General features: G+C 53.6%; 1 protein-coding gene across 1 annotated transcript; it reads left to right on the forward strand.

Annotated features, from left to right (window-relative positions):
* The first annotated feature begins 1,657 nt into the window (after window positions 1–1,657).
* HES1 (hes family bHLH transcription factor 1) lies at window positions 1,658–6,170 on the forward strand. Its single transcript, XM_035133224.2, has 4 exons — window positions 1,658–2,156; window positions 2,272–2,367; window positions 3,026–3,113; window positions 3,796–6,170. Exons 1-4 carry the CDS (start codon window positions 2,049–2,051, stop codon window positions 4,353–4,355), a joined length of 852 nt encoding a protein of 283 aa, XP_034989115.1. The 5' UTR covers window positions 1,658–2,048; the 3' UTR covers window positions 4,356–6,170.
* Window positions 6,171–25,636: the final 19,466 nt, after the last annotated feature.

The following is a 25,636-nucleotide window of genomic DNA, read 5'->3' on the forward strand; positions in this document are numbered from 1 at the left end:
TTGACAGGCATATGTCAAGAATGCTTTGATGGTGTTTCCTGCTTGGCAGGGGGTTGGACTGGATGGCCCTTGTGGTCTCTTCCAACTCTATGATTCTATGGTTACAGAGTCTTCTTCCAAATTTTTCAGTACTGTACTTAGATCGCTCACGCATCTACCGGTAGATACTGAAGCCATGTTTTGTATTGCAAGCTTCTTATACTGCCAAGGTAACTTTGAGGCAATACTTAATAGTTACTGAGGTCACGACTAAGAGTGCAGATTCCCTAACACGTTTTCACAGAGGGGGCTTGTCAGTAACAGTGGTACGAATTAAAAATAAAAATAAAAATCATAGTATATCCATTTCTAAGCAAGATATATTTCCACACCCGGAGGATGGAGCGTGACCTCGAGGAGAACCGCTGGTCTCTGCCCAAAAGTCCGCCCTCGCCTCCCCGCACTCTCAGCTCCTCTGGGTCGCCAGAAGGAGCACCGCGGAGGAAGCGTCGTCGCCCCCCCAAAAAAGAGAGTTGCAGCCCCCCACAAGAGGGGAAACCCCTTGGTTTGATGCAAGGGTCCTCCTCGCTCCCCAGAGGCGGGCACCTCGAACATTTTGGGAGAGGGGGACCCCCAGATGTGCCCCGTTCCCCGCTTGCCGAACCAGAATGAGGGTCCTCGCCTCGGCCAGGGGCCGGGCAGCATTCTTCAGGGGTGGGGATGAGGAGGAGCACCCACCCCCGCCCCGGCCTGCTCTGAGTCCGCATTCCTGCCCGCCCCCCGATGGCTGGGTTTTCCCAGGCTCTGGGGCGTCGGCTGCAGCTGCTGCGGGCCGCCCGCCCGGCTTCCCTCCCCGACGGCTCTGTCCAAGCCGCGCGCCAAGAAGCGCACACCGCCCGCCGCTCAAGTCCCCGGGGGGGGGGGCAGGAGGAGGAGAGGGCGGCGGCTGCAATAAAACTTCCCGGCACGTGCTGGGCTCGGAGCTGCTGCTTGCGAAGGCCCCGCTGCCCTTTACTCGCGAGGAGCGGTCGTTGTGCTCAGGCAACTCCGCGCCCTGCATTTCTCTCCTCGCCGTCGGGATCCCGGCCCCAAAGAGGCGGCTGCGCTCCTGCTCGACGGCATAGTCGAGAGGTGCAGGGACAGGTGCACGTCCTCCCCAACTCCCGGCCGCATCCTGCATTGGGGACGAGGTCGGGGAAAGCCTCGCCCCACCTTCACGTGAGCAGGACACCAGCTAAGGGGGTTCCTCCCCCCACCACCCGCCAGCGACCCTCTCTCCGGCCCTAACGGGGACCCCTATTTAACCGCCGCACAGGGTGCTCTCGGGGAGAAAGCTCCTTCCGCTGGAGAGCGAGCCCCCGAGGCCCGGCTGCGAGGCGGAGCCCCGAACCCGTCCGGTGTCCGGGCGCACGGCGCGGCAAGGGTTAAAGCAAAGCGAGCGGCTCCTGATTGACAGGGCGGCCCCTGGTGCCCGGGGTGGCGGTGGCGGGGGGGGGGTGTCCGGGCGTGCGCCATTGGCCGCCGGGCGTTGCGCCGGGCGGCCAATGGGTGCGCGCCGTCCACGAGCGGGGCCGCGTGCCTCCGGCTCCCATTGGCTGAAAGTCACTGTGGGAAAGAAAGTTTGGGAAGTTTCACACGAGCCGTTCGCGTGCAGCGCAGCCTATAAATAGGCGCCGCCGGGCGGGGAGGCTGCCGGGATTGCGCCGCGCGGGGAGGCAGCAGCAGCAGCAGCAGCGCCCGCCCGACTAGACTGAGAGCGCGCGCCAGGCAGCCGCCTGCAGGAGCAGGAACAGCCGCCGCCCGTGACCCGCCCTGCCCGCTCCGTCCCTCTGGGCTGCTCCACCGCGCGCACCCGCCTGGCCGCGCGCGTCCCGGTTGCCAGGGCGGCTTGGGAAGCAGACGCCGCCGCCACCACCGCAGCTCCGGCTCCTTTGGACTCTCCACCACCCGGAGAGCTGCTCACCTGGCACCCTCGACGGCGCCCTCGACGGCCGCTGCCGCTTCTTCTCACGACTAAAGGGATTCGCGGCGGCGACGGTTTGCCCCGCCGGGCCTCTCTGGGGGCCAGGATGCCCGCCGACCTGATGGAGAAGAGTTCCTCGTCGCCCGTGGCCGCTACCCCGGCCAGCATCCACGCGACGCCCGACAAGCCCCGCACTGCCTCGGACCACCGGAAGGTAACAGCCGGCGGCGCGGGCGGGGGGCGTCGGGGGGCCGCTCTTCTCCGCTCCCCTCCCCGTCTCCCTCCCTCCCTCCCTTCCTGCGGGTCTGACCGGCGCTTGTCTCTTGCAGTCGTCCAAACCCATCATGGAGAAGCGGCGGCGCGCGCGGATCAACGAGAGCCTCGGGCAGCTCAAGACGCTCATCCTGGACGCGCTCAAGAAGGACGTAAGTGGCCCAGAGAAAGCGGCTCGGCGCTCCGGAGGAACCTCCTGGGCATCGGCGCGTAGGTCGGGCAGCGGGTCGGGGGCCGCAGAAGAGGGTCCTGGAGCGCGGGCCCCCATCTCCGGCTCCCGAAGGCTGTGGCGAGGCAGGAAAGGCCAGGCGAACCCCAGGCAGGCTGGGCATTCAAGGAGCCGGCCATTCTGGAGGCAGAACGCCGCCCTGCCCGGGAAGGCTACTGGGCATCATTCTCACAACAACCCTGTGAGGTGTGCCCTTCTCCCACTTCACCCCATGGCCCTCCAGTATCCAAAGTCTTCCCATGTCCTTATTGCTATTAAGTATTGTTGTTGTTGTTATTTATTAAATATCAATCAAATGTTCTTTGTAAATTTATTAAGTACTATATATTAACACCCCGACGATAAATCCCACCCTCACAATTATTGGGGATAACCTTGTGGACTTGACTGGGGGTGACCTGCTGCCGGCGGCCCCCTTTTTCTGTGCCCTTTTGGGACCTGGGAGTGAGGGTCTTCCTTCACTTTCCAGCTGAGATTCATCCCTCTTTCCCTCCTGTGCCCAGACTCTCTCCCTCGCCCGCCCGCCCCCCAGCGTGTAGCCCCCTGGTGCTAACTCCCCCCTCCCTCCTTTTGCCTTGCAGAGCTCCCGGCACTCGAAGCTGGAGAAAGCGGACATATTAGAAATGACAGTCAAGCATTTGAGAAACCTGCAGCGAGCGCAGATGACGGGTGAGCGGCTGGCCGTGCTGTGTGCGCGCGAGAGAGAGAGCGTGTGTCCCCCTCCCGACCCCCCTTCCTCCCCCTCTCCCTCCCTCCCTCCCTCTCCAGAGGTGATTTCTTCCAGACTTCCGCCTGCGGTTTTGAATGCCATTCAAGCTGTGTTTTACTGACTTGGCGAAGGCGGTCTTTCCCACGGTCTGGGTCTTATTTATAGCCACAACTCCAAGTTGTTACTGTTCCGGAAAAGAGGTGCGGGGGGGGGGGGAGAAGGGAGAGGGTGGCAGCTTGCAGGCAGAGGAAATGGGGACGGGATAATGAGAAGCAAGGGACACATCCTGCTGCTCCTGCTGTAGGAGGCGAGAGCCACCCCCCTCCTTCCTAAGGCTTCCCTTTGTTTAAAGCTGTGTGCAACCTTGGCATGCAGCCTCTGAATGGAGGGTGTTTCTGCACTGCTGAGATCTACTAGGCCATTGAATCATAGAATTCGAAGGGACCCCAAGCATCATTCCTGCAGTGTAGGAATCACAATAAAGCATTTTGTGTGTGTGTGTGTGTGTGTGTGTAGTGTCACTGTCCAGCCCCTGTCACACTTTTTCTTGGCTGTTTCCCTCCTTCTCAAGGCTGAATGCTCTGGGCTCTGTGTGTCTCTATCTTTCTGACGGTTGCCTCTTTCCTTCCTTTCTTCTTCCAGCCGTGCTGAATACAGACCCCACTGTGCTGGGTAAATACCGGGCCGGATTCAACGAGTGCATGAACGAGGTGACCCGCTTCCTCTCCACTTGCGAGGGGGTGAACGCCGAGGTGCGAACTCGACTGCTCGGACACCTGGCCAGTTGCATGAGCCAGATCAACGCCATGAACTATCCCTCCCATCAGCCACCCTCCGCTGCACTGCCGCCGCCACCCCACCCCGCACCCCCTGGGGCACAGCACGGCCCCTCTTTCGGGCAGCCCCTGGTGCAGATCCCAGCTGGCGCAGTGCCCCCTGCTGCCAACGTTGTGCCTTGCAAGCTGGGCAACCCGGCCGGGGAAAGCGCCAAGGTGTACGGTGGCTTCCAGCTAGTGCCAGCCTCCGACGGGCAGTTTGCCTTCCTCATCCCCAGCACAGCCTTTGGGCCCCCGCACAACAACGCCGTCATCCCCCTCTACGCTGATGGGGGCATGGGGTCGGGGCTGCCCCCAGCTGCCTCCGTCTCTCCTGCGTCTGGTGCCCCATCGCTTTCGGCAGATTCGGTGTGGAGGCCTTGGTGAAAGCGGGCAAGGGGGCTGGCGGCCTGCCCACCCTTCGGCCTCTGGACTTTGGGTCAGGACTTCGAGTGGCCCCCTACCCCTGTGGCCAGGGCTCTGGGGTCTCTTCCTCCCAGGGAGCCAGTGACCTTCTGGCTCTCTGGCTGTAAATAGCTGTCTACTGTTCATATTGGATTGTGCCTTCATTTGTACCGTAGCAAATGCTCTCCTCTCCCTTTTCTTTTCTGTGGCTTTTCACGTGGCCTGTGCAAGTGTGCACATGCTTGTGAGAGAGTCCACATTTCCAAGTCCACCTCTTTCCCCTCCCCCCCTCTGGCTTTGTCTCTGCCCAACTCCTTTTATTTTCAGTGACACCAAAGACCTGTTTGTTCTTAACGAGGAAAGCCTTCCCTTCCTTTTGGAAGTTATTTGATAAAAATAAAAAAAGACATTAAGCATTGTGTGTGCTGCAATAGGCTGGTGTGGGTGCAGCTCTCTCCTTTGTGCAGGAGGCGGTGTGGTTGTGGGTGGGGGGACAAAGCCAGGAGGATGAGGGTGCAGGACCCTGAGCTGGGGCTCTCCTGACTGCCCTGAGTCTGCTATGTTTGCCTGGCTGCTCATGAAGGGCCAAATCACATGGCCTCCTAACCTGATAAGCTCCTTGCTAAGTCCCTTTTATCTTCAAAAGTGACTCCTGAATTTAATCCACACAGCAGCAAAGAGGAGGGAGGCCGTGATAAGGCCGCCTATCAATGCTATGTGCAAAAAAGACCTTTTCCTCCTGTTCTGAAGTGTCTCACATATGTACACACACAGATTTCCTAATTTTTCCCATGCGGCACAAAAATGGCAGTATAGCCTTTGCTCACTGCTTGGCCCCAAAGGGACTGTGCCCTAGGCCTAGAGGGACACTGCATCTCTGGTTCCAAGGGTCTCGGATAGCAGATTTGTGAGTCTCTGCCTGGGATCCTGGGAAGCCCTTGTTGCTCTAGAGTGGACAATGGATCCTAAGGCCTGCTCTCCATGTAAAGCACCTACCATACTCCCACAGCAATGCCCCTGAGCTAGCCACGGGGAAGTGATGGACTACAGCCTGCAGATAAACACTCACTAGGGCCTGGAGTTTGTGAAAGCACCAAGACCAAGCCTTTTGCAGCCAGAACTAGGGGCAGTTTTAAGTCTTCAGGAGAAAAGGTCAGGAAGCCGGTACTGTATATTGATTCTTTCCTATGTAGCTTTGGCAAGTTCCTGGGGGGAAAGGGGAGCCAGCCCTGTCTGGTTGGCAGACACTGGCAAATTGTTGGCTAGACCAAGCACATTTGGTGGGTCATAGAATTGTAGAGTTGGAAGGGACCCCAAGGGTCATCTGGTCCATCCCTTGCAATCCAGAAATCAAGGTCCACACCTGGCTGAACATCTGTACCCCAGGCTTGGTATGCCCCTCTGAGGATTCTGCACCATGTGGAGGGCCATGGAGCCTCTGTCTTCGGCCCTGTGTTGCTGCTGCTGCTCAAATTTGCAGGTGGTACAAAGTGGGGAGGTTTGGCTGACACCCTGGGAGATCAACCCCAGATGAGAAAAAACAAATGATCTTGTCAGGGTTGGAACCTAGAACTGAAAGCAGCAAGATGGATTTCAACAGAGCAAGGTAAAAATCTGCAGCTGGCTATAAAAGATCATAGGAGTAGGGAGGCCTACTTCAACATAAGGTAATCCTTGTTGTTGTTTAGTCGTGTCCGACTCTTTGTGACCCCATGGACCAGAGCACGCCAGGCACTCCTGTCTTCCACTGCCTCCCGCAGTTTGGTCAGACTCATGTTCGTAGCTTCGAGAACACTGTCCAACCATCTTGTCCTCTGTCGTCCCCTTCTGCTAGTGCCCTCCATCTTTCCCAACAGCAGGGTCTTTTCCAGGGAGTCTTCTCTTCTCATGAGGTAATCCTAGGCTGTATCAAAATCTCTTTTCCCTTCTGTTCTGGTCAGGCCACCTCAAGAGTATGGTGGCTATTTCCAGGCAGGGCATTCCAGGAGTTCTTTCTCCAAGGAATGATGGAAACTTGTTCAGGCTGGAGAACAGAATGTGAACAGGAACCTTGACTCTGTTCTCCCAATACCTGAGGGACTGGCAGGGGCAGACTGGTTCTCCATTGCTCTGATAGAATGGAAGGGGTGAGGCTAGTAGGCATGGAGAGGGGCAGACTCTCAATGAGAGGAAATAGCAGATTCTGGCTGAACATCTGAAGGTCCTTCAGAGCTGGGCCACTGTATTCTGCATGGGTCAGACCTCACCTGGAGTACTGTGTCCAGTTCTGGGCACCACAGTTCAAGAAGGATACTGACAAGCTGGAACATGTCCAGAAGAGGGCAACCAAAATGGTCAAAGGCTTGGAAACAATGCCTTATGAGGAACGGCTTAGGGAGCTGGGCATGTTTAGCCTGGAGAAGAGAAGGTTAAGGGGTGATATGATAGCCATGTTCAAATATATAAAAGGATGTCATATAGAGGAGGGTGAAATGTTGCTTTCTGCTGCTCCAGAGAAGCGGACACGGAGCAATGGATTCAAACTACAAGAAAGAAGATTCCACCTAAACATTAGGAAGAACTTCCTGACAGTAAGAGTTGTTTGGCAGTGGAATTTGCTACCAAGGAGTGTGGTGGAGTCCTTCTTTGGAGGTCTTTAAGCAGAGGCTTGACAGGCATATGTCAAGAATGCTTTGATGGTGTTTCCTGCTTGACAGGGGGTTGGACTGAATGGCCCTTGTGGTCTCTTCCAGCTCTATGATTCTATGACCAGGGACAGAGGCTGCCTGCAGAGGTGGTGATGCTCCCTTCCCCATGGATCAGAGGCTTGAGGGACTGCTGTCCAGGACGCTGACACAGGAGTCCATCAAATCATAGTGAAGAGTTGGAAGGGATCCTGAGGGTCATCTAGTCCAACCCCCTGCAAGGCAGGAATCACTCGTCCCCGACATCCTCTGCTTAAAAGCCTCCAAGACAACAACGGATTTTTGAATAAACAGAGATGGAGGTCGCGGGACTGATGACTTAAGGGAGGTGGGGGAACAGGTGGAGCAGTGGGGAAAACGAAGCCCATCTGCAGGGAATCAGCTCAGACCGCTGCCCCCTCCTGAGGGGCGAGAAGCAGAGGCAGAAAGGGAAGCCGGAGGGGGTGGCCTGCTGACTTTTTAGACTTTCGCTTCACCCACTGCCCGGGTGTGGCCCGGGACAGGCTAGCTGCGAGGGAATGCGGCCCCCAGTAGGGAAAAGGGTTCCCCTGACTGAGGATCTCTTTGCAGCTGTCAGGTCCCCTTGCAATGCTTCCTTTTAGGGGGGAGCGGGGAAGCAACACACTTTCCCCCTAGAACAGCTTAAGCGGGGGGGGTGTGCATCCCTGCGGGGCGGGAAAGCAAGCCCCCCCCAGGGGGGGACACATAGCAAAAGAGGATTTGCGCAGACCAAGAGCAACATTTTCCAGCAGGGGCCGTACCTCTGCCCCCACCCCATTCATCCTTGAGTCCCCCCCCCCGCGCGCCCCTCAATGCTTCCTGAGCGAAGGCCGGGCTGCTGTGTGCTTCGCCCCACGGCGCTTGGCCCGCCCCACTTTCATGCAGCTCCGGACCTCCCAGGAAAGCAGGGGCAACCACCCCCACCCTAAGTCATTTTGCACGCTCCTTTCCTCCGCCCCCGGGCCTGGCCGGGCGGCGATGATTTAACACCCGCCACATCTGGTTGTGATCAGGTCCGGCGTTTCCTTTGCCTCCCCCCCACCCAATGGATAAAACATGTGGAGAGGGGCGCTTGCCTTCGGAGCAGCAGCAGCAGCGGCAGCAGCCCTCCCCCCCCTCTCCTTAGTCATGCCCCATTTGCAGGCGAGATGGGGGAGAGCCGGATAAAGGGCAGGCTTGCGTTTCAGTACCCCCCCCCCGCCCCCGCCCCCCTTAATAACTCAGCCCGTGCTGAGAATTCCTCGCAAATCCCTCCCAACAAAGGCGGCCGAATTCCCGCTGGAGAGACCAGGTGCCTGCCTTGCGCTCAGGTGTTGAGGAAAGGAATGCGGCGGGGGGAAGGGGGGCTCCAGCCCCTGTCAGTACAGGCCCACAGGCCTCCCTCCTTGGAAAGGCCCCAGGCGCCCAGGCAAAGGAGCCCCTCCTGTCAAGGGTGCATTTTTGGACAGTTTGGGGGCCCCTGCTGCTGGCACCCGTCTGCCGCCAGGCAATGGAGTCTGCCTCCGAGGGTGACGCCAAACCGCTGCATTAGGAGCACCCAACTGGGCCGTGTGCATGAAGGTCCTGGGCTGCCCAGTTGCGCCCCTGCCCTCGAACATAAGTCGCTTGATTCGAGGAAGAGGTCGCCCCCCTTCCATGTTCCATCATAGCAGACTGGATGGAAGCGGCTGAGGTCTTCCTCCCATCTCACCACTGGCTCAGGGTAACTCAGGATTCGAACCCGGGTCTCTCCCAAGCCCATAGTCAGACACGCTAACCACCAAGGCACGCTCTGGTCTTGAGTCCTGGCCAGACTGGGGCATAGCTGCCAAGTTATCCCTTTTTTTAAGGGATTTTCCCTTATGCTGAATAGGCTTCCTTGTGAGAAAAGGGAAAACTTGGCAGCTATGGACTGGGGTCACGAAGCAGCCCTCCTCCTCCTGCTGCTGCTGCTGCTGCTGCTGCTGCCCACGTTTCCCGCTCACTTGGCTGAGAATCCGGGCGCCCGGAGCCCCTCCTGCCCTGGCTGCCACCGCCTCTAGGCTTCACTCCGCCGGGGACTCTGCGCCCCCTTGGCCCGCCCGGCTCCCGCTGCCCCCCCCCCCGGCTGGAGCGCTCCCGGCTGGAGCGGCCTCGGCGCAGCTTTCGGTTCTGGGCAGGCGGCCGGAGCTGTGTGCGTTGGCAGCCGGGGAGCCAGGGAGCCTTTCTCTGTGTCCCTGCGCCCGGCCGGCTGCTAAGTGCTCCGCGTTGAACTCCGTCCCAGGCAAGGTCGTGAGAAAGGAGCGACGGGCAGGCGGCCAGGGAGCGAGCGCCTCCCGCCACGCGAAGTCATGCCGGCTGACAGCGCTCGAGCCTCTGCCCAGAGCCCTAGAATCCTACTATGGTAGAGTTTGAAGGGACTCCCCAGGGTCATCCAGCCCAACCCCCTGCAATGCAGGAATCTCAGCTAAAGCCTTCATGGCAGGTGGCTGTCTAACCTCTGCTTGAAAGCTCGCCAAACAAATCACTGATGTGTAGAGTTGGAAGGGATCCCCAAGGGTCATCTAGGCTAACCCCCTGTACAGTAATGCCGGAATGACAGCTCAAGAATCCTGGACAGAGCCTCTGTTGACTACCTCTGGTGATGGAGAGTCCACCCACCCCACTGCCGTGGAAGAGCTCTCAGAAGTTACTCCCAATGATTCAGAAGCTCCTTGAGAGAGTGCTTCTTCCTTCCACCTCTCTGCTTTCCTTAGAGCTTCCACCTTTCAAGACTGACCCAAGGCATTCTCCCTCCCAAGTCAAAGGACAAAGGGGTTCTTCTTCTTGGCTTTTAGGGTGCTGCTGGCCTCGCCTGTCTTTTTCACAGGGAAGGGATCCCTTGCCTTGGCCCTTGAGCTCACCAGAGCTGACTTCGGGGTTTGCCTGCTGGTTCTTTGTACCCAGTTGCACCGCATGGCTGCAAAACCTTCCTGTGCTCAAAGGCTCTGGCAGCCGTTTTCTCGGAAAAGAGATAATTTTCTGCACGCTTCCATTTTTAAACTTAGATTTTGAGTATTACCCCCTGCAAGCTAAATCCGGCATCCTTTGCATAAATCACAAAGTGTGAAGCAGTGGCTTTAATGATATGCCTCCTGATTTTGTTCTTCTGGAAGCTCTGAATTTGAGAAACTTTCACTGATCAGAATGTTATTTGGGGATGGATGGGTGAATCAGATGAGGAAGATGGAGATTAATTATTTCTGCGAGTAAGCTCAAGCTAGGACCGTTTGCTGGAGAATTTGTTCCCCATCAGTGCTTCCAAATTCCCTTTGCCTGCCCAGCTTGGAGACGCCCCAGGGGCTGGAGGAATTCCCTCTCTGCTCTGTGACTCCCCACCTATTTAGACAGCTTTTTATCAGGCAGGCGATCTGCCAGAATCCCCCACAGGGACTTATCTACAGGATGTTTACAGAAGGAGGTTCAGGTTGGCTGGGAGAGGAAGAGGAGGAGGTGGGGATCTGGTTTCTACAAAGCAACTTGGAGGAGGGCAGTCAGGTTACCTGGCCTTTATCTCTTCACCACCAGATCCTTTCCCAGCTCAGCAAAACTGCCAGAACGCCAAAGTCTTAGCCCTGGAAACAAATTCACATCCATGCCACAAACATAGCCCCACACCATCCCAGAGTTTTGGGTAGCCAGAGAAGAGATAGAAAGCCACTATGATGCTTTATTTTGTAGTCTGATGGAGTTCAGAATTCCAGAAGCAAACTTGAGAGCTACACAGAATGCTTTTTTGGGGGGGCAGGATGACCCCAAGGTCCGGTTGCCCAGCCAAGTGGATGAGGGCCAGTGGCAGTGGAGAACAGTTTTTGAAAACTGAAGGGAGTTTAACTGGGTCTCGAAATCTGTAGCCTTTTTGGAGGATCACCAAGGGAACCAAGGGAACCGGCTCACCACCCACTCACCATCCCAAAACAATGCAGGGAAACATTTTGACAGGGTGTCTTTCGAGTTGGGGGAATTCCAGCTCAAGAACAGAGTCAGCCGAGGCTCTCTCCATCCTCCCCAGCCCTTAGAAGGACAAAACCATTCAGATTGCAGGTGGGGCGGGTTTTGGAAAGCAGGTTGGCTTGCTCAAGGCTCAGTTCATGTCTATCTGTGGCTGGAAGGTTGGATCCTGTGCCCTCTCCCATGCTCAGCCTCTTTCAGAAATAGGACACCCAGCAGGGAGCTTGAGGCTGCCCTCCAAGGAAGAGGAGTGGGCTTTGGAACGTCCAGCACAGGCCTGGGCTGGCAGCCAGAAACTCCTTCTGAGCCACGCAGCTCCTGCTTCATTCTTCACGGCAGAGCGCCTGGGGGACTCATCACATTCCAGAGAGGCAAGCAGGGGAACAAGCCCTTCCTGCAGGGGGGCATCGTGGTGGCTCCGTTTGGGAGCGAAGCCTCAAATATGCGATGGAAGCAGCCCAGTCCTGGGGTACTCAGAACAGGCACAGGAAATGCACCAAGAAAAGGCTCTGGCTGGCCCTCCAGGAAGTGTGCCAGGGTTTGTGTGTCTTTGCCTATGGAACTCCCTCCCACAAGAGGCAGGGATGGCCACCAACCTAGATGTTGGATAGGGAAAACTCATGGAGGAGAGGGCTATCGATGGCTACTAGCCAGGCTGGCTCTGCTCTGCCTGCACAGCTTCCCTTGGGGGCTCCTGGCCAGCCACTGTGAGAAGAGGGTGCTGGACTGGATGGGCCCCTTTGGCCTGGTCCAGCAGACTCTCCTTATGTTCTTTACTCATATTCTTATGAGGCAGGACAGAGAGAAAAATCGGACCGAGTTCCTGCTGCTTGTATACCAGGATGGCAACCATCTGAGATGCGTGCAGGACTCTGAATGGGCACCTTTTCAGCAGCAGCGCCACCCGGTGGGAGAAGGCCTGTAACTGCACAAAGGACCTGCTGTTGGAGCTTTTCTCCACCTGCTGGTGCATCTGAATGCAAACAGGGTCAGGGTCCCCTGGAATGGTTTGCTCCGCCCGTCTAGCAGGAAACCCAGAAAATCACCCTCCAATTCATGCCTTTTGTCTGACTTAATGGGTCAATTGAGAGGGATCATGGCAGATCTCTTGTGTGTTGTGCCATGCAGGGTTTCATCCCCACCCCCATTGGCTGAACCCTGCCTTGTCCCTCACCCCACCCCCACCTGGAATGCAGCATTAAAAGATTGTTGGGGGGGGTCCTCTCCCTCTTTATCAGCCCAGATAAATGCTGTCCTCATCAATGGGTTGGGAGCCAACTACTGTACTTTAGGCTTTGTGATAACCTATGGTCAGCCGTTGTTGTTGTTGTTGTTGTTGTTGTTGTTGTTGTTGTTGTTGTTGTTGTTGTTGTTGTTGTTGTTTTTTAAAAAAGCAACCTCTCCTTCCTGCCTCTCCCTTTCACATCACTTGCTTGAAGCTGTCAGAAGTGATGCGCTGAACACAAAGTCTGCCCAACCCACTTGCAAAAGTGCCCAGCCATGTCATATTTTTGGTAAGGTTAAGTCCAGCTGGTGATGATTGAGGAGCTTCAGGGGTCCTCCTTCTCTACTCATGGAATCCCCTTAGCTCTGCAGCAGGTCCCGCTGAGCACTAGGGAATAAATTGACTTGGTGGCAGCTAAAGGTAAAGGTAAAGGGACCCCTGACCATTAGGTCCAGTCGCAGAAGACTCTGGGGTTGCGGCGCTCATCTCGCTTTACTGGCTGAGGGAGCCGACATACAGCTTCCGGGTCATGTGGCCAGCATGACTAAGCTGCTTCTGGCGAACCAGAGCAGCACACGGAAACGCCGTTTACCTTCCCGCCGGAGCGGTACCTATTTATCTACTTGCACTTTGATGTGCTTTCGAACTGCTAGGTTGGCAGAAGCTGGGACCGAGCAACGGGAGTTCACCCCATTGCGGGGATTCGAACCGCTGACCTTCTGATTGGCAAGCCCTAGGCTCTGTGGTTTAACCCATAGTGCCACTCGTGGTGGCAGCTTGTTGTTGTTGTTGTTTAGTCGTTTAGTCATGTCCGACTCTTCGTGACCCCTTGGACCATAGCACGCCAGGCACTCCTGTTTTGCACTGCCTCCCGCAGTTTGGTCAAACTCATGTTGGTAGCTTCGAGAACACTGTCCAACCATCTCATCCTCTGTCGTCCCCTTCTCCTAGTGCCCTCAATCTTTCCCAACATCAGGGTCTTTTCCAAGGATTCTTCTCTTCTCATGAGGTGGCCAAAGTATTGGAGCCTCAGCTTCACGATCTGTCCTTCCAGGGAGCACTCAGGGCTGATTTCCTTAAGAATGGATAGGTTTGATCTTCTTGCAGTCCATGGGACTCTCAAGAGTCTCCTCCAGCACCATAATTCAAAAGCATCAATTCTTCGGTGATCAGCCTTCTTTATGGTCCAGCTCTCACTTCCATACATCACTACTGGGAAAACCATAGCTTTAACTATACGGACCTTTGTCGGCAAGGTGATGTCTCTGCTTTTTAAGATGCTGTCTAGGTTTGTCATTGCTTTTCTCCCAAGAAGCAGCCGTCTTTTAATTTCATGACTGCTGTCACCATCTGCAGTGATCAAGGAGCCCAAGAAAGTAAAATCTCTCACTGCCTCCATTTCTTCCCCTTCTATTTGCCAGGAGGTGATGGGACCAGTGGCCATGATCTTGGTTTTTTTGATGTTGAGCTTCAGACCATATTTTGCGCTCTCCTCTTTCACCCTCATTAAAAGGTTCTTTAATTCCTCCTCGCTTTCTGCCATCAAGGTTGTGTCATCTGCATATCTGAGGTTGTTGATATTTCTTCCGGCAATCTTAATTCCGGCTTGGGATTCATCTAGTCTGGCCTTTCGCATGATGAATTCTGCATATAAGTTAAATAAGCAGGGAGACAATATGCAACCTTGTCGTACTCCTTTCCCAATTTTGAACCAATCAGTTGTTCCATATCCAGTTCTAACTGTAGCTTCTTGAGGTGGCAGCTACTCCTGTGTAAATAACTTTTGGTCTGACCTCTCAGGTGGTCCTTCAGTCACATGCAGCAGGCGATCTTTCCAAAACAGCACACAAATAATCTGTTGAGCAATCAATCTGGACACTTTTCCAGTAATGGAAAAGTTGCTGGTGGATTAACTCAGCGATGGGGGGGGGCCCTGTGAACTACAACTCCCATCATCCCTGACCATTGTCCATGGTGGCTGGAGCAGAGGGGAGCTGGGGTCCCAAAAATATTTGCAAGGCCACACACAGGCTTCTCATCTTAACTAGCACTACCCTAGGCTGCATCAACAAAAGTTGAGTGTCCAGATCAAGGGATGTAATAGTCCCACTCTATTCTGCCTTGGCCAGACTGTGTTCAGATCTGGGAGCCACAATTTAAGAAGGATGTTGACATGCTGGAAGGTGGGCAGGAGAGGGTAACCAGGATGATCAAGGGTCTGGTAAACCAAGCCTGATGAGGAACAGTTGAGGGAATTGGGTTTGTGCAGCCCCGGAAAGAGGAGCCTGAGATGTGATAGGACAGCCATCTTCAAATATCTGAAGGGCTGTCATATGGAAGTCGGAGCAAGCTTGTTTCCTCCCGCTCTGAAGGGTAGGACTCGAACCCATGGCTTCAAGTCCAGCTAAACATCTGGAAGTTCAACAGTGGAAGGGACTCCCTTGGAAGGTGGTAGACTCTCCTTCCTTGGAGGTTATTAAGCAGGGGTTATTTAGCTGCGATTCCTGGGGGTGGCTGCGTGGTCTCTTCCAACCCTACATTTCTATGGTTCAAAGATCTCTGGATTAATGCTAACCTATGGATTAATTGAGTAGCATGTGCAATCGATTCGGAGGTGCCTTCTGCAGCCGTGCAAGTAATCCTGAGGCTGGGTGGGGCCCCCCTGGGTCGAGGGCAGGCTAGCTGCAATGGAGGCCTCAGCACCCTATACCGGCTCTGGGATACTTCTCAGAGTCAAGGAGCATCAAAGGTGTTTTAAGGCTTCTGTTTATTCTAAAGGGTCCTAAACGATTGCCTAATTTTCAAGTCTTGGATTTCCCATCAGCTAACAAACTCAAAGGTCCTTTGTTGGCTGATAATGCAACCAGCTGTTGCCAAAGGACTCGCCCTCATTTGCCCTTCTGTCCATCACTCGCTGGGGATCCCAAGTGGGGAGGGCTTTGCTGCTCTTGCACTTGGGTCTTGCTGCTGGTGGCCCATTGGGACCTCCAGCTGGCCACTCTGGAGAACAAGAGGCTGGACTAGATGGGCCACTGGCCAGGGAACCTCTTCTTAGGGAGCCTCCCTGTCCAGAGGCAGTCTATCGAGATCCCTAGGTTCTGAGTGTGAGGAGGTTGGACTGGATGGGCAGTTTTATGATCTCCCTCTTTTCTCCCATCTTCCATGATGGTCAATAGGGCACCTTTGAAATGGAAATTGCCCCCCCACCTCCTCTGAGCAACAGCTTCTGGTGCCTCCAGTACCCCTTGAGTGCCCCAGAGGTGACCCACAAACCAATTGGTCTTGCTGACGGGGGCCTTTCAGGACCTCTCATTCCTACTCCTGCTCAGTTGAAGTGGGGAGTTTGTGTGTGGGCCTCTGCTGCCCTACTGGGTCCCTGGTGGGCAGAGCAGCTGGGGGGGAGGGGCAGGGACTGAGCCCCTAAGAGTAGACGGCCAGAAAAGGATGGGGTGGGCTGTGGGGGGTGGTCCTCTCTTCCCAATCTCTGCTCATAAATTGGAAGCAATAAATATCTCCTTATCTGGGAGTCCTCCCTCCCTCCCTGCTGGCTGCCAGACTGCTCTTATCTCGGGGAGCTTTCCCAGTTGGCAGGTCATATTTTAAGCTGATAAAGAGAGGCAGGCAGAGATTAAATGGGCCCTTTTGGCGGTGCTGCTGAGAGATTCTCAGGCCATATTTCTCAACTCGCCACCTTCCCCCTCTTCCTCCTTCTCCTCCTGCTGTTGCTGCTGCTGCCTCTTCTGGAGACCCAGGGAGAGGCTGGCTGCTTCCTCCTCACCTGATTCCTCCTTCACACAGCACAAAGTTAAACTATGGAACTCCTTCTTGACTGCTGGACCCCCCCCTCTTGCTCTCAGTCTCATCCACTCCATCTGCCAGAGCCTGTCTTCACACGCAGGGTTTGAGACCCATCAGCTCCCCTCACCTGGTTTAGCCAGCCTGTCAAAGGCATTCCCAGGATTGTGGCCCCTGTCTCCTGGGGACAGACAGCTTCTAGGAGCCGCAGGGGAGAGCTGAATGCCAGACCAAAGGTGGGCCAAGTACCCCGGAAACAGCACAATGTGTCCCCCATCAGAGGTACCAACCCCTCTCCCCCCACCCCATAATCATCATGTGCTGCCTCCCCTTGGTGGAGTTTCCCCACAGCCTCTCTGACTGTTGTATCTATTGCCTCCAGGATCGGATGCCTTTGCTGTTGCTTGGGGAGAGAAGGGGGGGCGCCTTGAAATCCCCTCCAAAGAGTGCAGCCTGTGAGAGAGGAAAGGGTGGGGGGCCCCCACATCACTTATTCATGGCAGATGAAACACGGCCCCCAGCAGCCCTTTTGAACGTGCCCGGCCTCCGCATTGTCCGTGCTCCTTTCTCTTTGCGGCTGGGCCAGGCCAGCGCTGGGCCCTCATTGTGGCCAAACAGCAGGTCGCCCTGGCAGGCAAAACCCCTCTCCTCGCCCAGCCCCACACTCCCTTTGTGCAGACCAATGGAGAGGCGCTTTGCTCGCCGCTCGGAAAGGTCACCCCCCCCTGCCGGGGCGCCGTACCTGCGCCTTTGTGGCGGAGGCCTTGCCAAAGCGACATTTATTTCCAGATTACCACCACCTGCTTTTTCTGCAGTGAGAGCCCTTTAACCGTTGAGGCTCCAGGACGCAAAGGCAGGGAAAGGCCTTCGTGAGCCAGGAGAACGGGAGCTCTGCTCCAGCAGCTGACCTCGCCACCACCACCAGACCCAGCTCCACTGCTTCCGCAGGGAACTTCCGAGGAGAGCCCTTCACAAAATCATGGGATTGCAGACTCCCGAGGGTCCCCAAAGGTCATCTAGTCCAACCCCCTGCAATGCAGGAATCTCAGCTGAAGCATCCCATTAAAAGCAGAGGCAGCCTTTGGAAACCTGCAAATGGCGGCTTCAGATCAGCTTCCCCAGAAGGACCTCAGGAATCCCCAGTGCCTAATATACTGAGTCAGTATTGTCTGCACAGGCTGGCAGCAGTTCAGTCAGGGAGCCCCACCTGCAGACATCTGCAGGGATTGAACCTGGAGAGGTGTTCTTCCCCTGTAAAGAGCAAAACAATGTCCAATATACTCCCCAAATGGATGGCTACTAGCCATGGTGCGTTTCCTGCATTGCAGGGATTTGGACTAGATGACTCTTGGGGGTCCCTTTCAGCTCTCTGATTCTATGGCTATGCTCTGTCTCCAATGGTTTCCCATTGGGGCATCCCAGAGGGGGCCCATCTTAGCCCAGCATCCTGTTCTCTCCATGGCCAATTGGATGCCTCTACCAAGATCATGGCCACTGGTCCCATCACCTCCTGGCAAAGAGAAGGGGAAGAAATGGAGGCAGTGAGAGATTTTACTTTCTTGGGCTCCTTGATCACCGCGGATGGTGACAGCAGTCACGAAATTAAAAGACGCCTGCTTCTTGGGACAGGTAGGTAGCCGTGTTGGTCTGGGTCGAAGTAAAATAAAAAAATTCCTTCAGTAGCACCTTAAAGAACACGGCTACCTACCTGTAACCAGAACTATGGAAGGCACCACATTGAGCGGCATGAAATGGTCTTAGTTGGTCTTTAAGGTGCTACTGAATGAATTTTTTTATTTTGCTTCTTGGGAGAAAAGCAATGACAAACCTAGACAGCATCTTAAAAAGCAGAGACATCACCTTGCCAACAAAGGTCCGTATAGTTAAAGCTATGGTTTTCCCAGTAGTGATGTATGGAAGTGAGAGCTGGACCATAAAGAAGGCTGATCGCCGAAGAATTGATGCTTTTGAATGATGGTGCTGGAGGAGACTCTTGAGAGTCCCATGGACTGCAAGAAGATCAAACCTATCCATTCTGAAGGAAATCAGCCCTGAGTGCTCACTGGAAGGACAGATCGTGAAGCTGAGGCTCCAATACTTTGGCCACCTCATGAGAAGAGAAGACTCCCTGGAAAAGACCCTGATGTTGGGAAAGATGGAGGGCACTAGGAGAAGGGGACGACAGAGGACGAGATGGTTGGACAGTGTTCTCGAAGCTACGAACATGGGTCTGACCAAACTGCGGGAGGCAGTGGAAGACAGGAGTGCCTGGCGTGCTCTGGTCCATGGGGTCACGAAGAGCCGGACACGACTAAACGACTAAACAACAACAACAACATTGGGAAATCCAAGATCCAAGCACAAGAGCAACTTTTCCATCCAGCGGTTTCCCCCCAGGAACTGGTATTCAGAAGCATCACTGCCTCCGACTGAGGAGGGCAGAGCACAGCCATGATCCTGGCCAGTGGCTGTCGATGGTCTTCTCTTGTCCTTTCCCAAAGACATCTGCTTTGGTGGCCTCCAGTGGGAGAGAGTTCCACAGCTTAACTCTGCATGGCGAGTCCCATCGTTCAGCCAGGCGCTGTGAGTTCTGCACTTCCACCATCCCTTGTGCGAAGAAATCCTTTTTTTTACTTTCTTTTCCTCTCCCTCCTCCTTGACCCAAATAGCCCTGCTGCCTCCATGGGGCATAACAATAGGCGAGGCCCCCATGGATGAGTGCAAGGTGTCTGCAAAGATGGAGGCCAGAGAGGTTGGGGCAGCTCTGGCGGGAAGCCTCCCGGGGCTCTCTCCCAGTGTGAGAAGGCACAGAGGCTGCCGGCACTTTTCATCCTTCCACGCAGGAGAGCAGCCACTTCCCGCTGCTAGGAATTTGTCCGCCCCTTTCTCTCCTCCACGTGGGTGAGCAGTGGGGCCTGGCAGCCCAGAGGATGATGGGATAACTTGATTAAGGCCGAGAGCCAATGACCGGGCGCCATGGAGCCCACCTCAAAGGGAACGCTGCTTCTGGCCCTTAACCTCTCCTCGGGAGTTTGCAAATCGTCCATTAAGGCAGGAGCCCCCCTGGATGCAGACAAATCGGCCGCCAGTTCGCTCACATGCACATCCATCACACCCAGGAGGGCTTTGTGGCCTCACTCTTAACACATGGATGTTCCCCCGGGGCTGGGAAATGTCTGCTCTGCAGGGAGGTCGGGCCAGAGTCACTCGCATGGAGGTCTGCTGCTCTGCAGTGCAGTTAAAGCCTTTCTCGGTTGTTTTTCATTGCTGTGTATGCATCACGACTCCTTTGTGCCATTTATACAAATGCTAAAAGGATTTAGGAGAAAGATTTCTGCTCCTACGGAAGGAATGTCAGGTTAGCTTGGCCATGCCCCCGCCCCCGATTAGAATTATTATTCTCCAACTTCTTTAAGGTTCCGTTTTCATTACTGACCGTTCAAAAATAGCCTTGTTCTCACCTAGATCTAGAAAAGGTGGCTGAGCTGGAGCAAAGGGCAGGCGCAGGGGGCCACCCCAAGGAGGACCCTCTCTCCCCTTTCCAAGATGAAAAGGCTATGGGGGGGAGAGATGAGGTAACAGCAGGACTTGGGAGGGGGCAGAACAGGGCAGAGGGGCAAGGAAGGAGGTTCCAGGGTCCGCGTAACTGTGGGCTGGTGCATTTATTGCTTTAACAAATTGCTACTTCATTGCATTTTGTATTCCACACTGGATTTGACAAAGAGACAGTACATAAATATTTCAAAACAATAAACATTTTTAGGGGGGGAATTGGTCACAGCTTTGGTTTGGAAAGAGGAGAGCAACCCTGTGGGATCAGGCCCACCTAGTCCAGGATCCTGCTCTCCCAGAGGACAACCGGATGCCTCTGGGGAATCCCACAAGCAGGACCCACAGTCTCCCTGGAATGGCTCTGCTCTGCCCTTCCCAGTTGGAGCCCGCGATGCTTCTGAACACCAGAGACTGGAAACCACAGGGGGGGGGAGGGGGCTTGGATCCTGCCTGCAGGTTTCCACAGGGATCTGGTTGGTCACTGTGAGAAGAGGATGCTGGACTAGATGGGCCATGGGCCTGATCCAGCAGGCATCCTCTTACGTTCTGAATCTCTCTGAGCACCACCAGCCTTGGGAACAGCCTCACACGAGGAAGCGGTGGCTTAGGAGAACTTGCCCAGAACAGCCTGAGGCTCAGAGCTCATCCAGACTTCCTTTTTTTAAAAAAAATACCTTTATTTCAAATAAAAATTTAAAAATTATTTACATCAGATCTTTACAAATGTAAACAAATAAACTATATAACAAAATACATCAAACCAAATTCTCCAAACTGAAATTGTACATACCAAAATCATGTCTCGAGATGTATTCCATTTCCACAAATAAACAAGGCTTCCAACCCTTCTCCATCATATCTAGTTTCTTTTTTGTTGTTGTTGTTATTTCCCACAGGTTAGTTTATGTCGGCTTTACACTAGAATTTTTCCTCTCTATTTTTGATTTCATTTTTTATATTTCACAGATATCGTTCCAGTTCTGCCAGTAAAATATTGTTGTTGTTATATATTTTTAGATACTCTCTGAGAATTTTCCATTCCTTTGATACTTTTTGATATTCTATGTCCCGTACCCAGCCCGTTAGTTTTGCTAACTGTAGGTATTCAATCAGCAGGGCTTCCCACTCTGTTATGGTAGGGGGCAGTTTGTCTTTCCATTTCCTTGCAATCAGGATTCTAGCGGCTGTCAGGCTATACATCATTAGCGTGCTGTCTTCCCTTTTAAAGTTATCAGGTAAAATGCCTAGGAGGAATATTACAGGTTGTTTTTTAAAAGTTGTCTTGAATAGTTTTTTGATTTCATTATAGATTTTATCCCAATAATCTTTAATTAGATCGCATGTCCACCACATGTGGAAATACGATCCAGATTCTTTCCCGCACCTCCAACATTCAGGACTCCTCCCTTTATACATCTTTGCTAGCTTCTGTGGGGAGAGGTGCCACCTATATAGCATTTTCATGCTATGTTCTCTCAATGAATAGCACGCTGTGAATTTCAGGTCTTTGGTCCACAGCCGTTCCCATTGCTCCGTTGTTATATTATGTCCACAGTCCTGCGCCCATTTGATCATGACCGTTTTGGTCAATTCCTCTTTAGTCTCCCACTCTAATAGAAGGTCATATATCCCTGAGATATTTTTCTTTCTCTTTATTAATAATTCTTTTTCAAATCTCAATGTTTCTTTAGCCAATCCATTTCTAATATCTACAGCTAATTTTTGGCGCAGCTGAAAGTACTGGAGCCAGTCCGTCATCCTTCCTTTGATGTCCTCATAATTTTTTAGAGTTATTTCTCCATTCTCTATTTCCGTAACCTCTCTATATGAGGGCCAGCTCCAATCCATGTTCCTTCGTTTAACAGCAATGGCCTCTGTTGGGCAAGCCCATAATGGAATTTTAGGTTCTAAAATTCCTCTAAACTTAATCCAAATGTTATACAGGGATTTCCTTATGGTGTGGTCTAGAAATCCTCTGTGTGATTTTATTTTCCCGTATAACAAATATGCGTGCCATCCAAATCTTGTATTGTGGCCCTCTAAATCCAGTAACTCTCTTTCTTTCAAAACTATCCATTCTTTTATCCATACCAGCCCAGCAGCCGCATGATAGAGTTCCAGATCGGGAAGTGCAAAGCCTCCCCTTTCTCTCTTGTCTATCAACAATTGATGTTTTATCCTTGGTTTTTTCCCGTTCCAGACAAACCTCGCTAGATCTTTCCTCCACTCCTTAAAACAGTTTTTCCCACCTAGTATGGGTATTGTCTGGAACAGGAACATCAATTTCGGTAAGATGTTCATTTTTACCGCGGAGATTCGGCCCCATAGAGATAAGTGGAATTTATTCCACATTTCCATATTTTTCTTTATTTCTTTCCAGATTTTACCATAATTATCTTCCATCAAATTTAAATTATTGTTTGAAATCCAAATTCCTAAATACTTTACCTTCTTTTTTATTTCCAATTTGGTTATGTTCTCTAATTTCTCTTTTTCCTCTTTATTTAGGTTTTTTGTCAACATTTTTGTTTTTTGATAATTTATTCTTAAACCCATCGAATCTCCAAATTGTCTGATTGCATCTAGGGCTGCTGGTATTCCTACCTCGGGGTCCTGTGTTGTAACAATTAGGTCATCCAGACTTCCTTTTGAGCGGTGTTTCGTGGCACAGATCCAGCCTTTAACGGCACTCCGTTTCTGAGAACCTCCCCCCCCCCTTTGCCACTTTCTCACGAAATTTCCCCATGAAAACCTGCTCTTTACCAGTGAATCAGAGCAAAGAGCATTCGGACACGGGACTTCAAAGCTCAGACCTGTGTCTAGAAAGTGCGGGGCAAAAGGTAAGTGTGGATGAGTCCTCTGTGTTACGCCTGGTCCAAAACCCGCTTGCCATGGCTGCTTCCACCCGCAACTGTTCTCTGGGTGCGAGAGGCTGAGGCAGGTCCTGTGAGCTCAGGGGAGCAGGGGGGTAATAAAAGCAGCACCCAGCTGTGACTCTCAGCTGGGCCACACGGCCCGGCTGCCCTGGTCAGAAGCCTCTGCTCTGAGAACTCCCCCCCCCTTGCCAAAATCAGGTTCCAGTCACAAAACACCAGTCTGGGGCTGGAATGATTTACGGAGTTCAGCCAGGAGTGGAGTCAATTAAGGTCACATTTCTGTGTTGCTAAACAACAGGCCGCATTCTGAGTTCTGAGCGGGCGGCTGAAAAGACGCCAAAGCACCGCCCCCCCCCTTTGGAACGGGCCTTTTGAGGCGGCTCAAAGAGGACAAAACAAAAGGCGGGTTCTGCGGTGTCCCTCTTCTCCCACCATTGTCCCCTCCCTGGAAAGCAAAGGGGCTTCTAATGTGGCTGGGGAGGGTTTTTAATTGTCGCCTGCACACAATGTGGCCTCACTGAGGTTGCTGTCATTCCAAGGGTCTCCAAAACACTGCGGGAGAAGAATACCCCTTGAGAAGCACCCAGCGCGGGGGCAGGACCCCACTGCCCTCAGGGTGTCCTTCTCACCTCGAGGGACAAAATCCCCATCCACCCGTGGAAGAAGTCCCCTGCAATGCTAGCTTCGCAGGCCCAGCCCTGCGGCAGACAAAGGCATCTACCTCAGGTGGCAAATTTTGAGGGATGGGCAGTGCTCTGCAGCCCCAGGAGAGCTTGCTGCCCTGGCATGGCTGGCGTACCACCAATGAGGCGACCTGAGGCAACCCGCCTTGGGCGGCATGCTCCTCCCACCCCACCAGGGCATGGGCCCATATCTGTGGGTGGGAAGAAACATCCATGATCTTGCCTCGGGTGCCAAAAGATCTGAGGTTGGCCGTGCAGCTCCCCGTGAACCTGAGAACACAAGAAGGGCCTGCTGGATCAGGCCATTGAACCTGCTAGCCCAGCATCCTGTTCTCACAGTGGCCAAGCAGATGCCCCAGTTGGTCAGGCCCCTCCTGGAATACTGTGTCCAGTTCCGGGCGCCACAATTTAAGAAGGATATTGACAAGCTGGAAGGTGTGCAGGGGAGGGCGACCGAGATGATCAAGGGTCTGGAAACCAAGTTGAAAGAGCTGGTTATGTTTAGCCTGGAACAGAGGAGGCTGAGAGGAGATAGGATAGCCATCTTCAAATACCTCAAGGGCTGCCACACGGAAGATGGAGCAAGTTTGTTTTTTCGGGCAGGACCCGAACCAATGGCTTCAAGTTACAAGAAAGGTGATTCCAACTGAACATCAGGAATTACTTTCTGACTGACGGTAAGAGCTGTTTGACAGTGGAACGGTCTCCCTTAGAAAGTGGTGGACTCTCCTTCCTTGGAGGTTTTTAAGCAGAAGTTGGGTGGTTTGTAATAGACCCCCAGCCAGATGGGGAATGTAGAGCCCATTTCAATGTTCTTTACCAAAGGGTCCCCCTTTGCCTCTATCAGAGGGCTCAGAGTAGCCCCCCTCAAAATTGTGGGTCCCTCCCAAGTGGCCCACCTTCCTGCCCTCTGTTCCGGCTTGTGGCCATCTGTCGGAGATTCTCCAGCTGCGATTCCTGCATTGCTGGGCTGGACGACCCTTGGCTTCCCCCCCCAGCTCTGCAGTTCCATGATTCTACGGTATGAGTCTTCTTTTGGAGGGAGGGTGCCATCCTGTTGCGAAGCTCGGAGACCTTAGCAGCAGTGATCCAGGAGCAGAGGAGGCGAAGGCTTAGATTCATAGAACTGTTTTATCAGAGGGGACCCCAAGGGCCATCTAGTCCAACCCCCGCATTGCAGGAATCCCAAGTAAAGCACCCCTGACAGATGGCCGTCCAGCCTCTGCTTAAAACCTCCCAGGGAGGAGAGGGGTTAGCAGCAGCAAGTTCTCAGCTGTTCCTCCTGGGGCTCAGATGGAAATCTAATTGGGCGGGATGTGAAAGGCAGGCAGGCAGTTCCCTCCCTCTGAGGAGGTGAGAGGAGGCAGGCGGAGCTCGGCATCTGGAAGCTATTACATGCAAGGCAAAGGCAAGCTCTCTCCCAGGACTTCGCTTTGATGCTTCCGCGGCTGTTGCGTCTTGTGCTCAGCACATGGCAGCCCAAAGCTGTTCTGGGCCTGGCAGGAGAAGCAAGACATTCCCTCCCCACCTCCTTCTGCAGCGGCCGCCCTGCAGGCTCACCCATGTGGCCACTGGGGGTGTCTCAGGGAGCCTGTGAAGACCACATCAACGTTTTCTAAAAGATGTGGCTTTGCAGATCTGAGCCAAAGTCTGTCCACATGCAATACCTCCTGACTCGTTAAACTGTGGAACTCTCTCCCGCAGGAGGCAGTCTGGATGGCTTTAAAAGAAGACCAGACAAATTCACGGAAGAGAAGAGGCCTATAGATGGCTCCTAGTCAGAATGGCTCTGCTCTAGGCAGCAATGCTTCTGAGTGCCAGTTAGAATCATAGAATCATAGAGTTAGGGAAGAGACCACAAGGGGCCATCCAGTCCAACCCCCTGCCGAGCAGGAAACACCATCAAAACGTTCTTGACATATGCCTGTCAAGACTCTGCTTGAAGACCTCCAAAGAAGGAGACTCCACCACACTCCTTGGCAACAAATTCCACTGTCGAACAGCTCTTACTGTCAGGAAGTTCTTCCTAATGTTTAGGTGGAATCTTCTTTCTTGTAGTTTGAATCCATTGCTCCGTGTCCGCTTCTCTGGAGCAGCAGAAAACAACCTTTCACCCTCCTCTATATGACATCCTTTTATATATTTGAACATGGCTATCATATCACCCCTTAACCTTCTCTTCTCCAGGCTAAACATACCCAGCTCCCTAAGCCGTTCCTCATAAGGCATTGTTTCCAGGCCTTTGACCATTTTGGTTGCCCTCTTCTGGACACGTTCCAGCTTGTCAGTATCTTTCTTGAACTGTGGTGCCCAGAACTGGACACAGTACTCCAGGTGAGGTCTGACCAGAGCAGAATACAGTGGTACTATTACTTCCCTTGATCTAGATGCTATACTCCTATTGATGCAGCCCAGAATTGCATTGGCTTTTTAAGCTGCTGCATCACACTGCTGACTCATGTCAAGTTTGTGGTCTACCAAGACTCCTAGATCCTTTTCA

This window comes from Zootoca vivipara, chromosome 5 (assembly GCF_963506605.1).
Source record: "Zootoca vivipara chromosome 5, rZooViv1.1, whole genome shotgun sequence".
NCBI classification, from domain to species: domain Eukaryota; kingdom Metazoa; phylum Chordata; class Lepidosauria; order Squamata; family Lacertidae; genus Zootoca; species Zootoca vivipara.